Source organism: Dipodomys merriami, unplaced genomic scaffold (genome assembly GCF_024711535.1).
Source record: "Dipodomys merriami isolate MVZ:Mamm:240054 unplaced genomic scaffold, mDipMer1.0.p SCAF_20, whole genome shotgun sequence".
Taxonomy (NCBI): domain Eukaryota; kingdom Metazoa; phylum Chordata; class Mammalia; order Rodentia; family Heteromyidae; genus Dipodomys; species Dipodomys merriami.
Window position 1 is genome coordinate 23,843,682 of NW_027203382.1, and position 25,629 is coordinate 23,869,310.

The window sequence follows — 25,629 nt, forward strand, 5'->3', positions numbered from 1 at the left end:
CTATCCTGATAAACTACTTTCATTTGAAAGCATACCCAGTAGTTCACTGATCAAGATATAAGCAGCAACCATCAATATCTACAGTGACAGAAGGTTTTGTCCTCAATGCACAAAAGAGATTTTCTCTCCCTTGAAGGTCCTGAACACCACCATCACAGAGAGAAGGAAGCTGAGCAGAGAGAACCAGTTCCAAGAGCAATCTCCAAGTGACAGGCCTTTGTGGACAGTAGGTCTAGCAATGTCACCCACGGGGAGGCAGGTACAGGGAGTAAGAACAACTGAAACCAACCAACCACTAAAGAACAAAAAAAATCTCTGGCAATCTTGCCAAGCCTCCCCGGGACAGACCAGTGTCCTGCCTCATTACACAGTTAAGAACTGAGGTCATTATTAAATCCCCACAGCAACAAGCCATGGGGTAGATGGGGCTTTCTTTCACCAAAGATAAAACAGGGCAAACTGGTCCACCCCATCTCTTCCCACAGCCAGCCCCTTATCAACGTGAACTTCCTAACACTGGCCCACTCGTGCAGTGAAGTCTGGCAGTTCAAAAGGTTTCTACTGACAAGGCCATCCCCCTTGATAGTTACAGGGGATTTCTATTGCATTTTTACTATTTTGTATCTGCTAACCCAGGATCACAATTTTTTTTTTATCATTGTAAGATAAATTAGTCAGACGAGGCAATGATGCATTTGGTTTCCACGACAACGCTTCATAAAAAAGTTCAACCTGCTACATTGCCACAGAGCACTTTGAAAATCATTTCCTAGCAACCCCATAGGGATCCAGAGACATGGAGCCTTTATCTCAGACCTAGAAGAGAACGCACATGACACAGACAAAAACAGGTCACTCGGTTAGCACAAACACTTCAAGTTGGTACGTTTCATTCAAATGGGGAGCAAAATAATTCCCAGTGCTGCCTGTAAGGAGACGTGTTACAGTCGATGCCTCTGACACTGTGTCTTCTCCTTAGCTGCAAGTTGCAGGAGACAAACTACATCCACTTTGACTAACTGGAAGACAAGTGGCCACGGCTGAATAGTCTATAAGTATTTAAGTATCCATCCAGAAAGGAAGAATTTAAAAAAGCATCTATCTCTGCCCATCTGAAAGACAATCTTGCTCTGTTTCAGATCTATCAGAGTACAATAGTGCTCATGCTACTTACTGAGAATGCTGAGACTTTTGAGGATTGTGGTTTGAAGTCAGCTCAGACAAGAAAGTCTATGAGACTATTCTTTCCAACTAACCAGCCAATTCCTGAAGTAGAGGTATGGCTCACGTGGTAGAGCTCCAGCACTGAAGAGGCACTGGAGAAGACAGAGGTCAGGTCATTTTTTTCCTATTCTGGTGCTTTGTGGTGGCAATATCTTGTGACTTCATGAGAACAGCTCCTGCCAGAGGCCCTTCAGCCAATAGGGCTATGAGGGCTTCATCCACTAGTAAGACTAGGCATCTTGCTGTGCCTAGCCTTCCCTTTTTCTCTGCTCACCACTCTGTGAGTAGAATGTACACCTGAAGTCTCTTCATGAGAACCTACTCAGTAAATTGTTTCCCCTAGGATAAGGAACAAAAAAAATGATGCAACTTTGACAGCTGCAATCAGTTCTGAATTAACATGTAGCAAAACCTTTTGTCACATAGCTCCTTTGTGACACTGTTACCATATTGCCTTTCCTGCTTTCTCTACTTATCATAGAAAAGGGGGAGGGCGGGGGAAAGTGATTTGAAATTCTCTCCTGGTAAGCCTAAACCCTATTCTTTCTACTGTAACCAAAGAAAAGCCTTCAGAAAAGCAAAATATTTCCTTCAAAAATTGTGTCAGGCAAAAAAGGAATAGTACTTAATTCAACCAAGAAAAGTAGAAAGACTTGAAATGTGGAAAGGAGATATTCTCATAGGCTTTCCCTAATTCTTTTTTAATTGAGTCCTTGTAGCCTGGCTTGTTTCCTTTGCTATATTGCCACTTTCCACACAGTCAGCTACATCTGCCTCCATACCAGTTGTATTCCAAAGCAATTTTACATGAATTTGGCACGGGTTATTTATTTAGGAATTATCTTACTAATTCCCTCTGCATTACAAAGACAAATATCAAGAACCAACTCTGGGTGACTCAATGCACCCAAACCAGTACATTCAACTGTAGTGCCTTCAGTAATGATGCATAAGGATTACTGTTTCACTTGCAAACCAAATCTGAACTTTCGTTGTAGAAAGGTAACTTGTACAAATGGCAACCACCATCTCGGCTCTATGTACTCAGTAGCGCCTCCTGTGGGTGTCAAGTAAAGGTATTTCTTGAAAATAAGTCTCTTGTTTCCCTCAAAGTCCTGAGAACTGCTTCTCCTAGAAGGGAGTCAGTCTCAACTCTTGACTCTGTATGCACATTGACCATGCACTTTTGAAAAATGCAGAGATTGGAAAGGCCCCATGGTATTGTGATTCCAGAACTCTCTGACATAGTTCTACAAGGCAGATATCTCTATGAAGCCTTTGGAACTGCCTTCCTGAGCTAAAAAGCTGTAGTGTAAATAGATTCATAAGGAATACCAATACAGTTATCCTGAAGACCTCCTGAATCTAACAGCAAATTGAGGTCCAAATCCACATACAGTATCTCATTCAAATACCCTAAATCAGCCATCAGGGAAATGCACATCAAATCACATAATAGCCAAAAACTATGGAAATGATGAGCATGACCACTAATGGGTGAAGGAATAAACAAAACAGGAGATTCGTACAGAGGATATACACTCAGTAAAGAGGAAAGAGGAATGCAGTTCTGAGTCCAACATGGATGAACCAAAATTGAAAAGATGATAAGTGGGGGGGGGGAAGCAGACACAAAGCACTATATGCTATGTGGGTACACCCATATGAAATTCCAGAATAAGCGAATCAACAGAGGCAGACAATGAATCTGTAGTTGCCCATAGTCACTAGAGAAGGATATTCTCTAACAGCTAATAAGTACAAGGTTGCTTTTAAGGGAAAATAAAAACTCTATAGAATTAAGGGCAGGAACCTGTGGTTCATATCTATAACCCTAGCTACTCAGGAGGCTGAGATCAGGGAGATTGTAGTTCAAGGCCACCTCAGACAAAATGTGTGTAAGAACCTATCTCAACCAGTAGCTGAGTATGGTGGTGGACACCTGTCATCCCACCCGTATGGGAGGCTTACAGTACTAAGTCAGTGCAGGCAAAAATGTTTAAGACTGGAATCTCCACAGAAAAAGCTGGGCATAATGCTTCACATTTGTCATCCCAGCTACCTGGGAAGTATATGTAAGGGTCATGGTCCAGGCTGGCCAGAGGAAAAGTGAGCACTTCTCTCAAAAATAACCCAAGCAGCCAGGCACTGGTGGCTCTCATCTGTAATCCTAGCTACCTGAGAGGCTGAGATCTGAGGATCATCATTCAAAGCCAGTCTAGGCAGGTAAGCCTGTGAGATTCTAATCTCCAATAAAAACTACTCCAAAATAGCCAGAAGTAGAGCTGCGGCTCAAGTGGTAGAGCACTAGCCTTGAGCAAAGGATCTCAGGGACAGGCCCTGAGTTCAGGCCCCAGGACTCGCACATGAATGCATACGCACACACACGCACACACACACACACACACACACACACACACACACACACACACACACACACACACACACACACACACAATAAGCATAGCAAAAGAGATAGAAATGTGGCTCAAGTGGCAGAACACCTACCAAACAAGCACAAAGTCCACTACCATCAAGATAAAAAAGAAAATAAATATTCTAGAACTGGATTCAGTGACTACAGATTATCCCTAAGTTATAATGGTTTGACCATTATAAGGTTTTCAGCCTTACTGTGTAAAACAATATACATTCAACAGAAATGGAGTTTTAGATGCTGTTTCCTGAGCTATAACACAGCAGATTTTCTTACCAGGCCTCCGCAGCTATCCAGAACCACAACAGAAACAGACAGTCTGTAGCACACAGAGTTGCCAAAGGACTTCGGTATTCTATGTTTTTATATCCCATCATTCCTATAAAATGTTCATCTGTGTGTGCACATGAGATATCTAACCCTTCATTATAAAATAGGCTTTGTATTAGATGGTTTTGCCAATTGTAAAGCTAATGTCAGTGCTCTGAGCATATGTAAGTAGGCTAAGCTAAACGATGATGTATAGTAGGTGAGACACATTAGTGATATAACATAATGAGATTTTCAGCTTATGATGTCATTGTTGGAGTATGCCCCATTGTAAATTGAAGCACATCTATCTGTACACCAAATCCCAGAACTGTATGCTTTATAGCTCATGTTTTGGGAGTTATATCTCCATTTTCAAGAAAAAGTCAGCTACATGACACTTTCTATCTAGCAAGTGGTATTACTTGCATGCAAATGGCAGGTGATGAGATTCTGAGTATTAAACAAGACTGGTAGATTGGGGCTCTCTACCTTTGGCCTGGCTTTACTAGAATCTGATAGTGAATTTCTTTTATTGAAATGCTTGCAAAAAATGAATTTTAAAAAAATGAATTTGACTCTAATTCCTACCAGGGGAACATATGGTTTAACTAGAAAGTAAATTTACATAGTTTCATTGATTAAATTGAGAACATGAGTACTGTAAAAATAAAAAAAAAATGTTGAGTTATTCTCTCCTGTAGTCAATGACTTGATTTACAAACTTACATAAACCAAGACCTCTCCCTTTCATGCTTTTCTTTCCTTCCATCTCCTCTTTCTCCTAGCTCCCAATAAGACCACACTGCCAAAACTAAACCAGAAGCCCAGCACTAGTGGTTGATGCCTATAATCCTAGCTACTTGGGAGGCTGAGATCTGAAGACTGCAGTTCAAAGCCAACACATACAGGAATGGATATAAGATGATTATCTTCAAATAACCATCAAAAAGCCAGAAGTGCAGCTGTGGTTCAAGAGGTAAAGTGCTATCCTTGAGCTCTGTGCACAGACCCTGAGATCAAGCCCCCAAACCAGCACACACAAAAAATAAATAAAACCTAAACCAAATTAGATGGCATTCTGGAGTATGTTATCTCCCACTTCACCCTGTCTAAACATCAAATAACTTCCTAACTTAAAAAATAAAAATGTATTCTCTCCTTTCTACAGCTACAACTTTAATACAGGCCCTTTTCACCAGGCATCTGAACTGTTATAAAAGTTGCTAACATTAATCGTCTACTCCAATGAAATCACAACTCTTAAAATTGCCTATGTGTCCCCTTGATAAACTCCTCATTCTTTAGGCTAGTGAATGAGAAACCTCAAAGTCTTGCCCTTACCTTTCATTTTGTCATTTCTGACTTTTTCCACATGTCCTCCACTGAACATGGGTACACATGGTTCCAGAGACAGTACTAGTGCTCTAGCAGGCTACCAGATATTACCTCGTCTACACTGCTCATGTTCCCTCTGCATGGAACCAATCCTTCCCTCCTTTCCCCAATACCATCTCCATACCAGGTGACCTTACTCAAGGATATGCTTAGAAATGTAAATAATTCACTTAAAAGCTAGTTCCATGCCACGCTGGGTTAGATGTCCTTCCTTTCTCCTCTTGCTTCAACACTACATCTTGAAGACATTACAAGCCCACAGTAAATACCTATGGCTGGTAGACTCTACCACAGCCCTAGTAACACCCATCCACTAGAATTCTGATCCTTGTGGAATCCTGTCTTCTAGATAAGATTGGACTTACTGTAGGATTTCTCTTGCTAATCTATACAAATGAATACTAATCATGTATGCTAAGCATCTAAGTATAGTATACAGCATAGATGAATATGTGTTTTCATGTCACCCTCCGTTCCAAGGAGAACATAAACTTCCTTTGGGAAGAGATTATCTTATTCATCATTACATTCCTAAGTCTAATGATGGCGCCTGATATTCAATTTATCTCAGTGTCTCGCTCAATCATATACAATACTTGTGAGCCAAGAAACCACCTTGAACATTGCTAGGTGGTAAAATTTGATACATTTATATATGGGAAAAGAATGAGAACTGCTTACCAATAACATTTAACATTAATACTATTGATGTTAAATAATAGCATATTACTTAATATGTTATTAAATAATAACATTGGAAAAAGTATCATCTTAGATTCATCAGAGACAGACAGAATTGGGTTTTCCAATCTCAGTTTTCAAGAATATACACCTAGCTAGGCATTGCTGGCTCATGCCTATCATGCTAGTTACTTTGGAGGCAGAGATAGGGAGGATCATGGTTTGAGGCCAACACAGGCAAAAACAAACAAACAAACAAAAAACCTTTGAGATATCCCATTTCAACCAATAGCTGGGTGTAATGGCATAAGCGTCTCATCCCAACTATCAAGGTTAGTATAACAGTCTCACAGTCTAGGCCAAACCTGAGCAAAAAGATCCTATTTCAAAAATAACCATGAAAAAGGCTTCAAGTGTGACACAAGTGGTAGAGGGCCTGTCTAGAAAACGTGAAGCCCTGGGTTCAAACAAAACAAACATTAAAAGAATATACATCCATGTGTCTCCATGTGTTATGTTCCTAACATGCAAGAAAAATATGATTTTAGTTCTTGATGACCAACCTCACAATAAGGTGTCAGTTTTGCTCTATATTCTCATGAAGGCTCGGGAAGTTCTTTGAAGTGGTCAGGGGTGCTGAGCCCATGGTACTCCATGCTGGGTAAATGCATGGAACCCTAAGGCATGTGAAGAGCCAAGCCACTTTGCTACCCTGATAAGGAAGAAGAAACCCAACATGTTTGCAACTGAAAGGACACTTTGTTCTAGAAAGTTCATCTCAGAGCTCTCCCAGCTCCATGAAAATCAAACTGGAGCTGGGTGAAAAGCAGACAAGAGAAGATTTGACTCACAGAGATCCTCTGCTGAAGATTTTAAACTTGAGCTTGAATTAAAACTGTATTGCTAGTTTACATTTCATAGAGAACCAATGAATCCCATAAAAAAGTTATTGCTCTGAATAGGCAAATATGTCCTTCCTGGAAAATATTTCGCCAATTTATGAAATAATCCTAAAAAAATCAATAGGGACTGGTTGAATAAGCCATAGTATACCCATATGATCTATATGACACAGCTATAAAGAAATGTAGAACGTTTTTATGAAAGGCAGTGATTTCCACAACATATTATTGAGGAAAATGCAGAAAAGAAAATGGGTACACTTCTGTGCAGCTAACACACAGAAGATATAAAAATAAATGTGTGCTAAAACAACAGTATAAAACCCATAGAAATGTTAAATAAAACCAGGTACCAGTATGTCACAGCTATAATCCTAGCTATTCAGGAGGCGAAGATCTGAGGATTGAAGTTCAAAGCCAAGTTGAGAGAAAAAAAAAAGCTGTGAAACTCCATCTTCAAAGGGTCCTGAGTTCAAGACCCAGTAGCAACAAAAAATGTTGTTTTTTTTATTATTGGGAAAATACCATACAGAGGGGTTACAATTACATGGGCAAGGTAATGAGTACATTTCTTATCAAGCATTGTAGCCTCCTCCTTTGTTTCCCCTTCCCAACCCTTCCCATTCCTCCCCCCCCCCCGCCCCCGCCAAAGTTATAAAGTTCGTTTTTCGACATAACAACTTGTACACTTCTCATTGTGGCAATGGCTCTACCTGTATCCCTATTTAAACAATTTGTTTTTTCCCTTCCCCTCCACAAATTATACCAACTGATAACAGGGGTTATTTTGTGGGGGAACAAAAAATGTTTTAAGTTGCCTATAGGATAGAGGGCATTTAATGTAAAATAAGGATAAAACTTAAACTTCCCTCAATGAGACATACATGTTTTATGAAACATGTAAATAGTATTTGTAATATTAAAAGTAGCCAAAATTAGAATGAGAAAAACAAATCTAATTGTCATGCGTTAAGCAATAATTGTTCTAACAGCAGAACAGCTACACAAAAGGGACTGAGTAGGGGCTGGGAAGGTGGCTGAGTAGTAGAACGCTTGCCTTGCATGCATGAGGCCCTGGGTTTGATTCCTCAGCACCACATAAGAAAAAAGAAAAAAGAAAAAAGCCGGAAGTGGCGCTGTGGCTCAACTGGTAGAGAGCTAGCCTTGAGCTGAAGAGCTGAGGGACAGCGCCCAGGCCCAGAGTTCAGGCCCCATGACTGGACCCCCCCCCCAAAAAAAAGGGACTGAGTAAATCACTTAAAGCATCACAATTTGTTCATCCCAAGTGAGACTTAACTCTATCACCAATAATCAATGGAGAAAACTAAATGACTCTTAGTTACCACAGAGACCATAAACGTGTGTTCATCATGTGTTCTGAGACACGTGTGTACATGTATGCTTTAGAGGACAGAACACATGATGAGTGATTGTGATGCTGCTCTCAACAAGGAGTTATGTCATGGGCAGCAGAAAAAAGAAAAGGAATACTGATGAAGTTAAAGACTTGCTACCTTAAATCTGAATTGGAAGTTTAAAGTCATGATAGATAGGTAGATAGATAGATAGGTAGGTAGGTAGATACACAGATAGATAGATAGATAGATAGATAGATAGATAGATAGATAGATAGATAGATAGATAGATAGATAGATAGATAGATAGTTTGGGTTTTTTTGGTCAGTCATGGGGCTTGAACTCTGGGCCTACGCACTGTCCCTCAGCTCTTCAGCTCAAGACGAGCACTCTACCACAGCACCACTTCTGGTTTTCTGGTGGTTTATTGAAGATAGGAATCTCATGGTCTTTCCTGCCCAGGCTGGCTTTGAACTGTGATCCTCAGATCTCAGCCTCCTGAGTAGCTAGGATTACAGGCGTGAGCCACCAGCACCTGGCACGATATATTTTTATCCTTAAAATTTAAGTATTGGGGCTGGGAAGGTGGCTCAGTGGTAGAGTGCTTGCCTCACATGCATGAGGCCCTCAGCACCACATAAGCAGATAAAGCCAGAAGTGGCACTGTGACTCAAGTGGTAGAGCACTAGCCTTGAGCTGAAGAGCTGAGGGATAGCACCCAGGCTGAGTTCAGGCCCTATGACTGACAAAAAAAGAAAAGTGAAATTTACGTATTTATTTCTGGATACAGTGGAGCTAGCCTATAATCCTAGCCACTTGTAAAGCAGAGGCTGGGGTCTTGCTGTTTGAATCAAGATTGGAGAAAAAATAGTTCACGAGTTTCTCTCTCAACCAATGGCTGTGTGCAATGGCACACACCTGTCATCAGGTGACAAAGGGAAGTACAAATAGGAGGAGCATGGTCCAGGTCTGCCTAGGCACAAACTCTATCTAAAATAACCAATTTATTATTATTATTTAATTGGTTATCAAAAATAACCAATTCAAAAAGGGTCTGGCAGAGTAGATCAAGTGGTAGGGCTTCTGCAAAGCTCTGCGCTCATCACCAAAAACAAATAACAAAAACAAGTGTTTATTCCCTGGCTATGTCTACTTTAAAAGTTCAGAAATGAACAATTCATGAACAGCATGCACCACGCTGCCTAGATCAAGCCTCTAAATATCATTTTACAATAGCAAGAATTAGGCTCCCAGGAGAAAGGGCTGATTCTAGATCAAGGACAGAGAATGAACATGATGAACCTGGAACATCCTGTCAAACAAAAAAGAACAAGAATTCTACTGAACATTACTGCAGCAAGATGAAAAGAACCCACAAGACAACATGGGCAGGATAACCAAACATCAGTAAGAACAGTGACTGCGATGAACGTGGACACATCTAGTGTTTATAAACTGATAAACTCAGAACAATACAGACAATATTTCAAGGGTTGCCTTTGAAAAATACCATAGATTAACTTGTTTTGCAAACTGATAAGCAGACAGAGACAATGAGGCAAGCATTTCTCAGTCTTTCCCAAATGAGCTGTATCTGAGGATAACCAAATAGGAAGGGAGGTTTCTCTTTATAAAATCACTCCAGAAGAATGTGGAAAGAAAGAGGTTCTTTGCCACCCTGAAGGATCTCATGGATTTAGGCAACATTCTGCAATGGCGGCTAGCATCACAGAAAGACAGTAGGTGTTTTGTGCCTCCTGATGGAGGTATACAACACTGCCTATTAAGTAAAGAAGTAAACTCCAGTCCCAGCAAGCCTCTAACTACCAATATACAGGGAAGACAGAACCAGGAGAATGTGGTCAATGGCCCCACAGGAATGTAATCAACAAAATCCAGACTGTGGGAAACTCTGCAGGACAGATGACCCACTTTCTTCAACAAATAAACTGTAAGGGAGAGACAGAAAGAGAGGAGGACTTGCAGTTTAAGTCCAAGAATCATCTCAACTACTTGCAATGGGTGGATCTTATTCTAAAAATGATTTCAAATAAAAAATTTAAATGAAAACATGCAGGTGATAGGAAAATTTGAGCAATGTCTTGGTATTTGATAATAGTAAAGAATTATTTTAATTTGGTGATATGCTAATAGTATTAGAGTTAAGCTTTCTAATGTACCTTGTCTTTCAGAGTTACATGCTGAAATAGTTACAGCTGAAATAATAGGATGTTTTAGATTTGCTTTAAAATAATCCAGGTGTAGGGGGAGAGTGGGTGTCATCAATAAAAAGAGTAGGTGCCATTTGAAAACTGGTGAAGATAGGTGGTATGTACCTGAAATGTCAGAATACCTTTCTCTCATCTTCTTCATATATTTGAAATTATTTAATAATAAAAATATTAAATGATGAGTGTTGAAAACAAATCTATATATTGTTTTTCTATAACAAACAACAAAGCTAATAAGGATACACTACTGCCAGCAAATCTATGAACTCAGTGCTTCTACTATTGTTTGTTGATTAAGATGCATTGTATTAATAAATTACTTTGTTGACTGACAACTCCTTGAGAGTTGCCATAAAAGTAACAACTTTCTGTACAACTACTCAAAGATAATTTTAAATAAAAATGAAAATTATAGGAAGTCACAGAACTGAGTATGTGGTCGACATGAGATTATAACCTCATTTTCTCTGACTTCAAGTCCCAAGTGATTTATAAGAAAAGCAGAAATCATTTCATTTACTTTCAGCATGGGATATCAGCATTTAAAAAAAAACGGTTTGAGACAGCACTGGAAGGTGCACAAGAGCAAAACAAACATGGAGGCAGAGCTGGAGAAACTAGAAGGATGAAGCAGTAGCATCCAGGTCAAGAAACTGTAAACACCCCAAGCTGGAACTCACAGCCCATACCCATGCCAGACAGCTGTGGCCATCACTCTGCTGGCCACTGGGCAGGGGCTGCTGTTTCCTCTTCCTGTCTTTCTTCCACAGTCAATTTCTTGCCAGTGACTCCCTGTAGAACCTGCAAGGTGACCACTGGGTCAAGGAGCCATGAAGAAGCAGTATGTAGAATTCTAATCCCATAAAAATCAGGGTAGATTAGTGAAGATTGTGGGTAGGAGAACCAAACTAAGAGATAAATAACCAATTCAACTCCTTGCCAAGATCCAATGTCAAATTACATTAGCTTGATTTATAACCTTGATGTAAAGTTTCCCATTCCATTATGGCAGCTACTTATGTGGCCATTATACACTTAAAATACAACTAGTGCATATTGAGATGTACTGTAATTATGAAATATATTCCAGATTTAGTTCCAAAACTGAATATAAACTATCTCATTAAATTTTTATATTCCATATAGGTTAAAATGATAATATTCTTAATGTATTGGTTAAGTAACTACTTATTAAATTTTATTCTGCCTATTTCTTCTTAATTCTTTTAAAATGGGACTAGGGGGTGGGGATTTAGCTCAGTGGAAGAGCACTTGCCTGGCAAATGCAAAGTCCTGAGTTCAGTCCTCAGCTCTACAAAAAATTACAATTAAAATTTAAAAATGGGACTAATAGAAAATTTGAACTCTACAGGGGAGGATTCCATCTGTGGCTCCCATTGCAATTCTGTTGACTAGTGCTGTTCTAGAGGTTCAGGCCAAGGCAGCCATACCTGGAAGCCTATAAACCACATTACCCAGGGTATTCCCAGATGCCAACTCCACCAGACTTCATGTCAGTTCTTAGTCAATTCTCTTGGATTCTATCTGAATCTGGCACCTGTGAGTTCTGGGCTTAGAAAGCTGGACCTTAATTCTGCTTCTGGCCTGTAAACATGATAGTATCAGTGATGATGCAGTTGACTGCTCTTTGGTGACTTAACCCTCAGGCTTACAGTTCTTCCTGCTCCCCAATAGGAGGACTTCATCTCAAGAACTCGATGCCTACCCTCTAACTCCTACCATCAGCCAACATTCAGCCAACATGCTGCCTTCCCGTGGCAATATTTCATAAACAACGAAAACTTCTGAAAGAATTGATTCATTTTCACATCTCCCCCCCCTCCAAACTGACAGTAGTGCCTATGTAAGACAGGAAACACACACATACACACACACACACACACACACACACACACACACACACACACACACACACCTCAGAGAGTCTATAAGGTGTACAGGAGTTGTACCTGTGGGAGAAAGAAAGGAAGAGGAAACAGCAGCCCCTGCCCAGTGGCCGGCAGAGTGATGGCCGCAGCTGTTTGGCATGGGTATGGGCTGTGAGTTCCAGCTTGGGGTATTTACAGTTTCTTGATGTGGATGCTACTTCTTCATCCTTCTAGGAGTTGTGCATTATTTGGGCAATGTATTATTCCCACTTTATAAGGAGTTACTCAGATTTTCCAAAGTCATAAAATTTAAGTAGGGCAAGGCTGGAACTCAAGCAAAGGCCAGCAAGTATCTTTCCATCATCTCATGTTGACTATATGTAGCTAGAAAAATTATAGGAAGCATTTAGCACCAATGGCTCCTGCCATTAAGAGGCTCATGCCTCTAATCCTATCTCCTCAGGAGGCTGAGATCTGGAGGATAAGTTTGAAATCAGCCTACACAGAAAAGTCCAAAGCATTCCATGTCCAAAATAACCAACAAAACATGGGCTAGGGGTGTAGCTTAAGTGGGAGAGTAGTAGAGCTTAAGTGGTAGAGCAAGCAAACCAAGGCACACTTGAAATTCAGACTCAGTACTCACACATGTGCATGCATCTGCATAACCAAGAGTTCCACTGCATCCAAGGAAAATGCTCTGCTATTTAAGCCATGCCCTCAGCCCAGCAGGTATTCTTTTTTGTCAGCCATGGAGCTTGAACTCAGGGCCTGGGCTCTGTCCCTGAGCTCTTTTGTTCAAGGCTAGCACTCTACTATTTTGAGCCACAGCTCTACTTCTGGTTTTTTGGTGGTTAATTGGAGATAAGAGTCTCAGCCTCCTGTCTAGCATTATAGGGGTTAATAACACCACCTGAGCTTCTGGTCTCTGAAGATCACCCAGTATCACTTCCCACAACTAATCCCTGACAAACACTCCCTGAAGGAACTCCCCAAGTTCTCCCTCACCTGCTTCATTACCCTCTAATTAAACCCATTCCTCCCAAAGGACATGCATGAAAGAAACAAGTTCTGATTCAATTTTATGTTTCTCTCACAGCAGTATTTTTAACACTGTAAATACATCCCAGCTACATAATGGGTTATGTACCTTTTTGGACTAACCTAGAAACCTAAATACCACATATAAAGAACATTGTTTCTATACAAGAATACTTTCCCAATTCCAGCTAGGTGCCTTACAATCTGGCTTTTTTGTTTTCTGGGGTTTATTTGGTTGGATGGGGGAATGGGGGTGAGGGGCGGTGAAGGAACATCTTACAATCTGCTTGTAAAGTGGTGGTTGTCTGTTTTATTAATCAAAGCATTTCCTGATTTATTTACTTATTTTAAGAAACAAAGTTCTCACTTCTGACACACAGAAAGACATGCTGGTTTTTGGACCTAACTAGAAAATCTTAACAAACAAGGGGATAAGCATGCCATGTCTGCTGGGGCATGTGGCAGACTCTGGGGCACAAGTACATCAAACCAGTACCTGCAGAAGTCACTGACAAAGCAGATCTTTTGCTCCATTCTCTCTTATTTAGCCATCATTCTTGTGAGTATCTAGCTGTAATAAAGCTCATCCCAGAACACTGTAGGGTTTTGATTCCCTCACACCCAGTTTCAGAGACAACACTGCCTGTCACGTGAGTTAAAGACCACTAGTGGGTGAGGTCATCATTGGCCTTCATAAACCTGCTCTTTAGTGAGTGAGACACAGGGATACATAGGCCCATGCCTGTAATCCCAGCAGACCTTGGAGGCTGAAGCAGGAGTTCAAGGACAGCTGAGCTGGCTACATAGCCAGTTCCAGATCAACCTGAGCTACAGAGGGAGACACTGGCTCAAACAAATCAACCAACCTGTTTTTCTCTCCAACCATTTCTCTAGCTGAAAACTCCCTAAGCAGGAACCTTGATATTGACAAAAGCCCTACCTAGCCTGAACTCTGGTCATCACCTCTGGATGCTGAGCTTTAATGGTATTTGTGATTCTGACACCAAAAATCACACTTTTTCAAAAGTTGTTACCTTGTGTGATAGGTTGCTTCAAAGTGCTTCTCATGTGTCTTCCTATACAAATTCCCAGAATTCAAATCTTTCACCTTTATGACTTGCCATTCACTGAACCTATCTGAGAGAAGTTTAAGTTGTGGATTTACTCTGTGTCATCTTCCCAACAGCATACTGTGGAAGACAGCCCTGAGACACAGTAAGACAAAACCAGCAGAGCTCATGCAAAATGGCTCCAATCACAAGTCCAGATCAAGGTTCAGACGTATAACAAAAAGTTATACAAAGAGGAACCATCTCAAGATAACAAGAAGGCCTTGACCTTTAAATTCTGGAACCCCAACAGGGGCCTTATAAGATTCTTCTGCATCTTCTCCTTTAGAAACCTAATTGAAGCACACAAGTTCATGTCCTTGGTAGTGGTTTTCAAAGCTTCTGGATAACATAACTCTGTATACCCAGTCGGTCTATGCAGGCCAAATCCATCAACTTGTAAATATGGTATACACTTTCTGATAAAAACAAATACCTAAATAACGTAAATATTATTTTAATAGTAATTAATAGTAATGATGGCAGCCACAAGGATATTAGCACCTAGTATTTTGTACAATACAGCATTTATCAAATGCCAAGGGTTATGTTCAGTGAAAATAATGACGTGTTGAATCAAAGTGTCTCAAATTTTGTTTGCATTACATATTGCCCATTCACCTCAAAACAACACTGCAGTTCACACTAGTAAAATAGGTGACAGTGGGTACGGGTGGGGGCGAGGAGGAAGGGACTGCATTTTTCTTCTTTTTTTCTTTCTTTCTTTTTTTTGCCGGTCCTAAGGCTTGAACTCAAGGCCTGGCCACTGTCCCTGAGCTTCTTTTGCTCAAAGCTAACACTCTACCACTTGAGCTACAACTCCACTTCTGGCTTTTTTGGTAATTTATTGGAGATAAGAGTCTCACAGACTTTCCTGCCCCAGCTGGCTTCAAACTGCAATCCTTAATCTCAGCCTCCTTAGTAGCTAGGATTACTAGGCACCTGGCTGGAAACTGTATTTCTAAAGCCTTCTATTTCCCTTTTTTACCTAATAACACTCTCTTCTATGAATAACTGCAATCCACACCAATCACCCTGTGGGCCTTTGAGCCTGAGTATCCACAGGCCTAAGAGGTGGATCAAGTAGTATGAGACAGTGAAGCTCAATGGTTAGAATTTTGGGGCTGGGGTTGAACAATCTTTCATTCCAATTTCCACTCTTACCTTGGGCAATTTTTTCCACCACTAGTAGCCTCAGTGTTCCCATTATCAAAACAAAAATAACATATTTTACCTTAGAATAGATGAGGTAAAACAATATTTATACAATATATTGCATACATAGTATATACATATATATATCATATATATTCTCAGCAAACAGTTGAACATTATTTACCTTATGAAATCAACAAATGGTATGTGAAAATTTGAATCACCTAGGAAACAAGATAACCACAAAATAATCTTTCTTTCCTTGATGGGTTATCCATAAGTGAAATCGTTTCCTGGTTTTTATTACAATAATCACAAGCTTCTTAGAGCAAACTGTCAGCAGAGTAGGGTAATTCCACTTGAGGAACTATTTTTCTATGGATTACCCCTACAAAGGCAAAGTTAAGAATGGTAAAGAATAATGCACAAAAGTCCTAAACAAAAACTGGCTTTTTTTCTTCCTTTGTAGTGCTGAGGACTGAACCTAGGGCCTTGGGCATACAAGGCATGTGCTCTACCACTGAGCAAGCTCTCAGCCCAAAGATGGCTTTTGTGTGCCAACTGAAGAAAAGTAACAGGGAAAGAGACATCCGTAATCAACTCAACCAATGTATACTACAACTTGATTTTTTTTTTAAAGAAAAAGCATTTTCCATAATAACACCATAACTAACGAGACTTCTGTTGTAAGGCAAAAATAGCCACTATGTAAAAACAAACAAACAAACAAACAACTCCAGTGGGTGGGACAGAAGGGGAAAACTGGGAGAAAGCAAGGGAAGGGGTGACTTTGTCCCCCCAAAATGTACTCTTTACCTGACTTATGCCACTGGAATCCCTCTGTACATCACCTTTACAATAACAAAAAACTTAAATAAACAAATAAACACAAACACCAGTGAGATGGTGGTATATAGCTCAGTGGTTGAGTATTTGACTAGTATATAGGAAACTTTAGGCTAAATCCTCAGACCCCCAAAAGAAAAAAAGAAAAAATCAAATCCAGACTATATTTTAATATATTTAAATAGGTTTAAAATATGCATATTCCTTACTTAAAATACATACCTATAAACATATAGTAAAATTCATAGTAAACTCTTCCTTATTTCACTTTTTGAGCCCATGGAAAGAAAGCTGAAAGAGCAGGACAGTACAACCAGACATTAGTGGCTCACACCGGTAATCTTAACTACCCAGGAAGCTGAGAGTAGGCAGAGCCCAGTTTAAATCCAGCCCTGGCAGAAAAACTTATGAGATCTCTTCTCAACCCATAGCAGGGTACAGTGGGATGCATCTGTAAACCTAAGATACACGTGAAGCTGGAATCAGAAAGTTCAAAGTTCCAGACAAACTCAGGCAGAAAAGTTCTCAAGACTCAATGGAAAGAAGCTAGATGCAGTGGTACATATCTATTATCCCAGCAATAAGAAACCTAAAACAGGTGAATCACAATCCAGGCACATGCCCAGGCAAGAAGTCAGAAGCTATCTCAAAAATAACCAGCATAAATTAGGGATAGAATTATGGTTCAACAGTGAGAAACTGGCTAGCATGCATGAGGACCTGAGTTCTAAGTCCTGTACCAAAAAAAAAAAAAAAAGAAAGGCAGGAAACTACAAACTGGGGAAAAAAATGGAAAACACAGATGAGTTTGAGTCCCCACTCACTTGCAGACAACACTGCTTTCTCTCCCCACACAGGCCCTAGGTTTTGAATAGAAGGTGGGGACAAGGACAGCAGGCATGGGACCGAGAAAGGAATCAAAACAGGTCTCAGAAGAGACCAAAGAAGGCGGTACATTTACAGCAACTTAGATGTCTCCAACCAAGATCACTGGATATTTTGTATCATTGGTCATTAAAGAGGAAATATAAACAATGAGTTAAGTGGCTCTTTCCTCTAGTACCAGGGTTTGAACTCAGGGTCTTATGCTGGCTTTGCTCAGCTGGTTCTCTACCACTTGAGCCATACTTCCAGCCTGGCTTTTTTTTGGTTCATTGAAGATGGACTCTCAAGGACTTTTCCTCCTGGGCTGGCTTTGAACCACAGTCCTCCAGGTCTCAACCTCCTGAATAGCTAGGAATACAGGTATGAACCCCTAGTGCCCAGCCTAGATGACCATTTGTTAGTGCTGTTAGTATAAGACAACTATTATCACTGCTCATCTAGATTTTTCTGTGTGTCTATAATGATGTTTGGACTGCGTTTAACAGCTTTCACAGGCAGTCTTTGGAATGTGTTCCTCCCCCTGCCCATACTCTGGAACTCCTCCTCAATATGCTCCTTTCCCTCTTGTTTTCAGATGTATTTGGCCAAAGGGGAGGGGCGTGGGACAGGAGATCCCTAAGAGGAAGAGAAAGGGAATAAAGGTTTTTCCCTCTAGGATCCCTCCCTGCCCAGTCAACAGCTGTACTAACAGCAACCAGCAGAGTCACTTACTATCCGCACACAAGGCTCCAGCTTCTGGGGGCTTCCCTGTTATATAGACTGTGTTTTCCCGTCTCCTATACCCATTCACTGCCCATGACCCTTCTAAGGTGGTAACAGCACCCTAGTTTCTAGTCCTGGTGTATAGTAGCATCATGTGTTGGCCTTCCTTCATCCTGCCAACCTGCTGACATAACCCATTTCTGAGATTAGTTGCAAGTTGAACACTTTTGGATGTATAGCATGACTCCTGCCCAGACACTGTGTGACAGGGAGGAAGGAAGTCATAGCTGGTGATTCCGGCTCCATCTAGGGATAGCAGTAACCTATAGCCCTCTGATTGGCCAATGGCACCTCCTGTGGCTCTGAGCGCTACATACCAAATAGAGAACTTCTCAAAGCACAGAAAGCAGTTTTTATTCATTAATAAGCTCAGTATCTGTCACTTTTATAGACCTTCTAAATCTGAATTTACTTGCCCACTTGGCCCCACGATTTCCACCTGCTTCTCCTCAACTTTGCTGGTTTTCAAACTCCTGACTTTATCTTTCACTCTGGTCCTATGGGGCTCATTCTCTCCTTCCTACCTGGCTTCCTGGCCCTAACCCATTGCTATTCTGGTGTTACAGATCTGCTCTACCCCTACTTATGTGCCCTGTCCTGCTGGAGCCCAAACTCTGCCTGGTGGTCAGAAGGGCACTAGGGAAGAGGAGTAAGGATTTCAGTAGAAATTGTCTTACCTCTGGAAAGCTATACGCTTGCATTGTTACTTTCTGGTTTGAGGTTTTATTCAGCAGTCAAAAGGAAGAAATACCTGATTATCCTTAAAAATTGAAAATCACGTGGTTAAAGAAAGCAGTGAAAATTAAGCAAGTATGCTCGGTGACTTTAACTAGTGTGGTGTATGTACTGTGATAAAATGTGCAATGGCAGAAGGTAAACCTGGGGCTTACTAAAGCCACTTGTGGGACTCACTTGAGCTCCTTTATAATTAAAAACGATGGTGAAAGGACTACAAGAATTCTTAAGAGCTGAAAACCAAGTATCTGCCTGAATCTGATGACATCAGCTGTTTTCTACTCTTCTGGTGCTTTTTAATTTCCCCTTGTATATAACCTGGCCTCTCCAAGGCACAGACGGGTGAGGGACTGTAATGGGAGAGCAACACACCAGAATTCTTGCAAATCCAAAAGGATCAGTCAAAAACTGAGCCTCAAGAAACCTGAATAGACTGTGTGGTCAAGTGCTTGTCCTGCAGATTTTCCAGCCAACCATGGAGGCTCTGAGTCTGACTTTGTGAATGGAGATGGTAATATAGTATTACAGTCTCTGTCAGAGACTGCCTATACCTAATTTAGCTCATCAACTAGACAATTCAATTCATTTAAAGGCAGTGGTTCTCCAATTGTGGTCCCCAGATGAGCAATACTAGCATCTCCTGGAAGTGCATTAAAAACTTAAGAATCTTGAAAGGGGTGACATTGATCAAGATACACTGTATTTATAAACTGCTGAGTTGAATGGCAACTCCTTTGTACAACTACTTAAAGATAATAAAAATAGGAAGTGGCACTATGGCTCAAGTGGTAGAGCACTCGCCTTGAGCTGAAGTGCTCAGGGACAGCACCCAGGCCCAAGCCCAAGCCCAGCGCCCAAGCCCCATGAACAACAACAACAAAAAAAAAGATAATAAACATATTCAAGGTAGCTGGGCTCCAGTGGCTCATGCCTGTAATCCTAGCTAATCAGGAGGCTGAGATCTGAGGATCACAGTTCAAAGCCAGCCCGGGCAGAAAAGTCTGTGAAACTCTTATCTCCAATAAACCACCAGAAAACCGGAAGTGGCTCTGTAGCTCAAGTGGTAAAGCGCTAGCCTTGAGCTGAAGAGCTGAGGGAAAGAGCTTAGGCCCAGAGTTCAAGCCCCACGACCAACAACAACAACATAAAACAATTCAAGATGAATAAAAATAAAATTTAAAAAACTCAAACTTTAGGCCAGGCCTGATGACTCACATATAGTAACCCTAGCTTCTTGGGAGGCCAAGATTAGGAGGATTGTACTTCAAGACAAGTAATCCTAGACAAAGTTCAAGAGATCTCCATCTCTCCAATACTGAGAATTCTGATACACGTGTCATCCCAGATATTCAGGAAGTTTCCAGCCCAACTAGGACAAAAGAGTTTCTGACACTGCACCTCAATAGAAAAACAGCTGAGCATGGTGGCACACACCTATCATCCCAGTCATAGAGGGAAGTACAAACAGAAGAATCACGGTGCAGGCATCCTGGGCAAAGACCCTGTCACAAAAATAACTCTATCAGCAGGACCTGGCATGTGGCTCAAAGTACCTGCCTGACAAATGCAAAACCCCCCAAAATTAATCAAAGTAAATGTATTCAAACTCAGGTCCCAGAAAAGACCTAGAAAGTCTAGGAACAGAGCCCAGAACATAGTTCAATAAGCCCTCCAGCCAGGTGATTCTAGTTGAAGAGTACTAACTTAGAAAACAAAATGACTATTTAAAAAATAGTTTTCCCCACCCCTTCCTCGAATAAAACTTCTTAATGTAAGAACTGAAAAATATCTATTTTTTCCTTTGTATAAACTCAACTCAGAATTAATTACGCTTACTGATTATAGAGTACTATCTAGAAACAGAAATTATGAGGGTCACAAATACTTGATTTAGCCACATCCTTCTGTAAGAGATATAACCTCCTTCTTGGATATTCCCAGAACACCTTTGTCTTTACCCTGGAGTTTGGCAGCCACACTGGCTACATGAATCAATGAGCCACAGAGAGGGAGGGGAAGGACAGGGGAGATGGAGATGCCAGCTACCAGCACACAGAGCTATTTCAAAGGTAACAGTCTCCTGTGTTGTATCCATGAGAGTTCACCAACAGAGACCGCTGCAAGTTCTACAACTGGTTTCTTAGTCCTGGGTGCTTCCAAGCAGCAACAGCTGGTATAAGATTTGTAAGAATCCCTGGTTCCTCCCAGAGAGAGGTTCAAGCATATCCTCTGAGGATTTCTAAACGAGAATTACAAAATTGGCCCAGTATCAGGAGAGAGCATCCTGCAAGATTCTCCTGTTGGAGTACTATTTTTAAAAAAGGCAAGCAAGGAGGACAAAAATTGCTAGGAAGTCATATTTTTACAGCAATTGGGAGACAAATCTAACTTCTTACCAGAAATGGAAACCCATGTGATATCATTGTACTGCCTATGAATTATTAATGTTTACAATCTTTTGCCAATTAGGTATTCAAGAAGGTTCCTGTTGACATCATGTTTGACATCATAATGCTTCATCATTCTAAAAGCTTAATGAAATGAGTTATTGCTAGAAAAAGAGAGATCAAGCTCATTTTTTGTTTGCACTCTGGGGAATACTAGAGGCCTAGTAGATAAAAGGATATTGCTTATAATTGATGCACAGAAAGGAAGAAAGACAATTGAAACCCACCGCCGTGCAAGCAGGACAAATGGCAGACTGTTTTCCACCTAAGCATTTTAGAAAGGGTGGAGGGTCACATGGCTAGCAATTATCTCAAACTCTGAGGTCCAAAGAAAAACTCTTATTCAAGAAGAAATGAAAATGTTTACAAAATTATCCACAAAAAGGAACAGAAGATAGAAACATTAACATTGAGAAAAACAGGATGGTGACATGGTTCAAGTGGTACAGTGCTTTCCTAAGAAGCTTCAGGCTCTGAGTTTCAATGCCAGTACTAATCCTGCTCCCTCCCCCCTCCAAAAAAGACATCCAAAAACAATACAACACTGAGCTTAAATATTTTAGGGCAATTCTGTGATAAAATTCTGTGTGAACTGTATAAATAACTCTGGTCTCAAATTGAATTTCAAATACATAGTATTTGAGATCAAGAGGATGCAAATTAGCATTGGATCTCTAAAGTGGCCATTTTATTTCCAACATTCCTAGTAATGGGTTGAACTGAACTAAGCTCTTATTTGGGAATCCTGTTGCTAAAGCAAAGTGAGTTAAATTCCTTCCCAGGTCAAGCCTTTTAACACTTAAGCCAAGTAGCAATGAGATTTATTCAAGTTTATACTAGCAACTAATAACTGGGATTCATTTTTGCTTCAGTTTTTACTCCATTTGGTTTCTTAAGTAGCCTCTTGAGGGAAGTGTTAAAACCCAGAGAATGGGTTAGCTCATTATACTCTCTTTCACTAAACAAACACTGAGTAGCTAGAGTTGCCAGATACTAAAATGAGGTCTTTGCTATCCGAAAGGCAAAAATAGATGATGCCTCTTGAGCAAGCAAAGAGAAATAGCACGGAGTGGTCACTGTTCTGAAATACAGCCCTGGTTTTCAAACTTTCTTTTCAACAATAAGGCAAAAGGGTTGTCTTGTGGTATTGGAGACTGAACCCAGGACCTGACTAGGCAAGCACTCTACACTTAAGCCATGCTCCTAGTTCCCTTGCTTTGTGTCTTGCTCACTTTAGCTGCCTGGCTGGCCTCAAACTCAAGATCCTCCTACCTCTGCTTCCTGAGCAGCTAGGACTACAGGCATGTATCACCAATCCCAGCCAACAGAACAATCTCTATGGGGAACACCCCAATTTAATTATGTCACCAAATATAACATTTTAATATCTTTAAATGGCTTTTGGTACTAACTTTATGTGAACTACTGGCAGGCGATGAAGGTTGAGGGGTAAGAAAATATGTAAACTTAGTATTAAGTGCATGCTTCTGTTAAAAACGTGTAAATGATAGCCCATACTATCATGAAGCCAGGTCTCTAGTCTTTAGATGTTAACACTACACATTGTTAACACTGAATAATAAAAAGAGAAACTTATTGCTGGCATATAGTAGGTGCTCAGTCAATAATATTTTTTTTCTAATGGTACTTTGATCATTGCCAGAGAAATAGTGAAACTCTAAGTAATATTGGTTAAATTTTATATTTCAAAATCAGGTGCTGCTTTTTAAAAACCGATTTCTTTAAAAATAAAAATAAAGCTTTTGCTCTTTCAAATTGAAGTCAGTGCAAGCTATCTTTCGCTTCCCTCCTTCACTGTGGGATGACTTTATCCAACGAAGACCAAGCTCTCCTCTCTTTAGATCAGCCAGTGAACACGCCTTTAACTATTAAATCTACAATTGTGTCTTGCCAAAGAATCGTGGAATGGTTCCGAACCCTGTAAAAAGCTGCATCCATCCAGCATTATCAGGGAGAAATCAGCTGCAGGTGACTTATGTATGTAATCTTACTCAGGAGGCTGAAATTTGAGGGTCAAGGTTCAAAGCCAGACTAGGCAGGAAAGTCCATGAGACTCTGATCTCCAATTCACCAGGAAAAAAGTCGGAAGTGGAGCAGTGGTTCAAGTAAAAGAGCAGCAGCCTCCCTCGAGGGAAAAGATATGAGACAAAGGCTAGGTCCTGAGTTCAAACCCCAGGATGGACAGAGGTGGGGTGAGGAATCAGGAAATAGGGGACATAGTTACCTCTGTGCAGGAAGATACGCATTGTCCTTCTGCTAGCTCTAAAGAAAAGGCCAGTGTCCACATTGACACAATGAAAAGCATCTTGGATAGAAAATGGAGAAGGTCACTATTGGAATATTAACTTTTCATCATCATTAAGACATAGCCAGTGGCTGCTTTAACCACTCCCTCCCAGTTGCACTCTCCTCTCGGAGATGCGATGTCTGTGCAGACTCTCCATCTTCAGATGCTGCACCGCAACTGCAAACCATGTCCGCTCCTTGTAGCTGGGCTGGGTTCTCTCAATTACCTCCAGGATGCAGCCAACCCAGGGGCACACTACAGTGACAAACAACAGGTTCTTCTCTGCTCCTCTTCCTCCAGTCCTTTCCTATAGCTTACTCAGAACCCGTTCATTCACAAATCCCAGCGCTGGGTCCCTGTGTTGTGTGACTCCATCCAGCCTGGCTGGCTTTCCCAGGTAGTGCATGTGAATACAAGCAGGTGCTTGCGATTCTGGTACTGGGTCTGCACCAGTTACCTACTAGGCAGACACCCCCCCCAAAAAAAAAACACACCCTCATTTCTCTCAATGATAGACACCCCCACACACACACACACCCTCCTGCAACATAAATCTGGCCACAGCCTTCCTCCCCTCCCCGAGAAGCAGGCCAGACAAACTGTTTCCCCTCGTTCTACCTGCCTCCACTCCCTCCCCCCCGGTCCAGCTACAGTCACCCCCTGAACCCCTCTGAGGGTCTTTCTCAGGTCGCATTTCCCAGGTCTCCACCACCCCCACAAATAAAAAAAGTAAACTACTCCTCCTCAGCGAGTAACTGGGTCCCCCAAAACCCACCGCGTCACTGCGACTCAACTCCTCCCGAGTCCCCCCCCCCGCAGCCCACCCCGACCCACGCGAGGCCCGCCCGGGCGGAGCGCCCCCCCCCCCCGCACACACACCCAGCCCCCCGCAGGTGGTTTTACCTTCACGCTGGTGTAGCTGGTCTGGGTTTCCGCCTCGGCGCTGCTGCAGCAGTGGCGCCTTCGGCCCCTGCAGGTGGTCGCGGCGGGGGCTGCGGAGCCCGAGCTGCTGCCGCTGCCCAGCTCGGCCCGGGCCTTGCGGACGCGGACAGCGCCCCGGGGCCCCGAGGACGCGGCGCGGCTCGGGGGGACGGCGTCGGCGGCGTCGGTCTGCACAAGGAGGCCGTGCAGGGGGACGGCGGGGCCCGGCGACGCGCGGCTGCTCTGGCGGGGCGAGTTGGACTCGTCCGAGTCCCGGCAGTAAATCACACCGCTCTGCGAGACGTGGATGCTGGGGGCGCAGCCCATCCCTCAGCCGGGGTCCCGCACGCGCTCGCCCGCGCCCCGAGCCTCCCGGACCCCGCGCCCCCGCTGCCACCTGCAGTGAGGGGGCGGGCGCGGCCGCGGCGGCGGCACCCGGGCTGCGCGCCCCCCGGCCTGCGCGGCCACCGCTCCGTCGGGCTCTCCGCCGTCCCCCCCGCCGAGCGTCCGGGGGCCGCGCGCGTCACCCCAACTTTCCCTTCTGGGCCATCTTCCTCCTCCAACGGGAGAGCGCGCATACACAGCGCCCCGCGCGCAGCGGCGGCCGCCACCCTCCCCGCCGCGGCGCCCCAAACACGCGCCCTGCGCCTCCGCCTTCCCCTCCTCCCCCCGGCTCAGCCCGCGCCGCCGCCCAGCTCCACCTCGCCGGGCTCCAGCACCCGCCCGCAGCCCCAGCCCGGGGCCAGGGCGCACGCACGCACGCACTGTCTTTCCCCACTTTCCGTCTGCGCGCGCCCCTTCCCTTCGCCCTCCTCAGGTGCCCCCCACCCCCAGCTTGGGTCCCGCTGCTCCCCGCGCTCTCCCCGCCTGGGCAGACCGTGCCCGCCACTGGGCTCGGCCCCTGCCCCGGTACGCAGCGCTGGCACCACGCCTCGGCGCCCTCCCCTCCCTCCGCCCGCTGGAGGCCTCGCGCCTCCTGCACCCACGTCCACACCG

General features: G+C 42.6%; 1 protein-coding gene across 6 annotated transcripts in view; it reads right to left on the reverse strand.

The window, feature by feature from the left end:
- The window catches only part of Pde8b (phosphodiesterase 8B), a 179,865-nt gene extending 154,622 nt beyond the window's left edge, over positions 1-25,243 (reverse strand). For 4 of the 6 annotated variants that reach the window (XM_070031222.1, XM_070031219.1, XM_070031221.1 and 1 more), the window contains exon 1: positions 24,616-25,243. In XM_070031222.1, coding sequence (XP_069887323.1) covers positions 24,616-24,960 — 345 coding nt within the window. In that variant the 5' untranslated portion in view covers positions 24,961-25,243. Of the gene's footprint in view, positions 1-21,353; positions 21,396-24,615 lie in introns of those variants that run through there. The other 2 variants (XM_070031220.1, XM_070031223.1) reach the window with 2 other exon arrangements.
- Between the last annotated feature and the right edge of the window lie 386 nt (positions 25,244-25,629).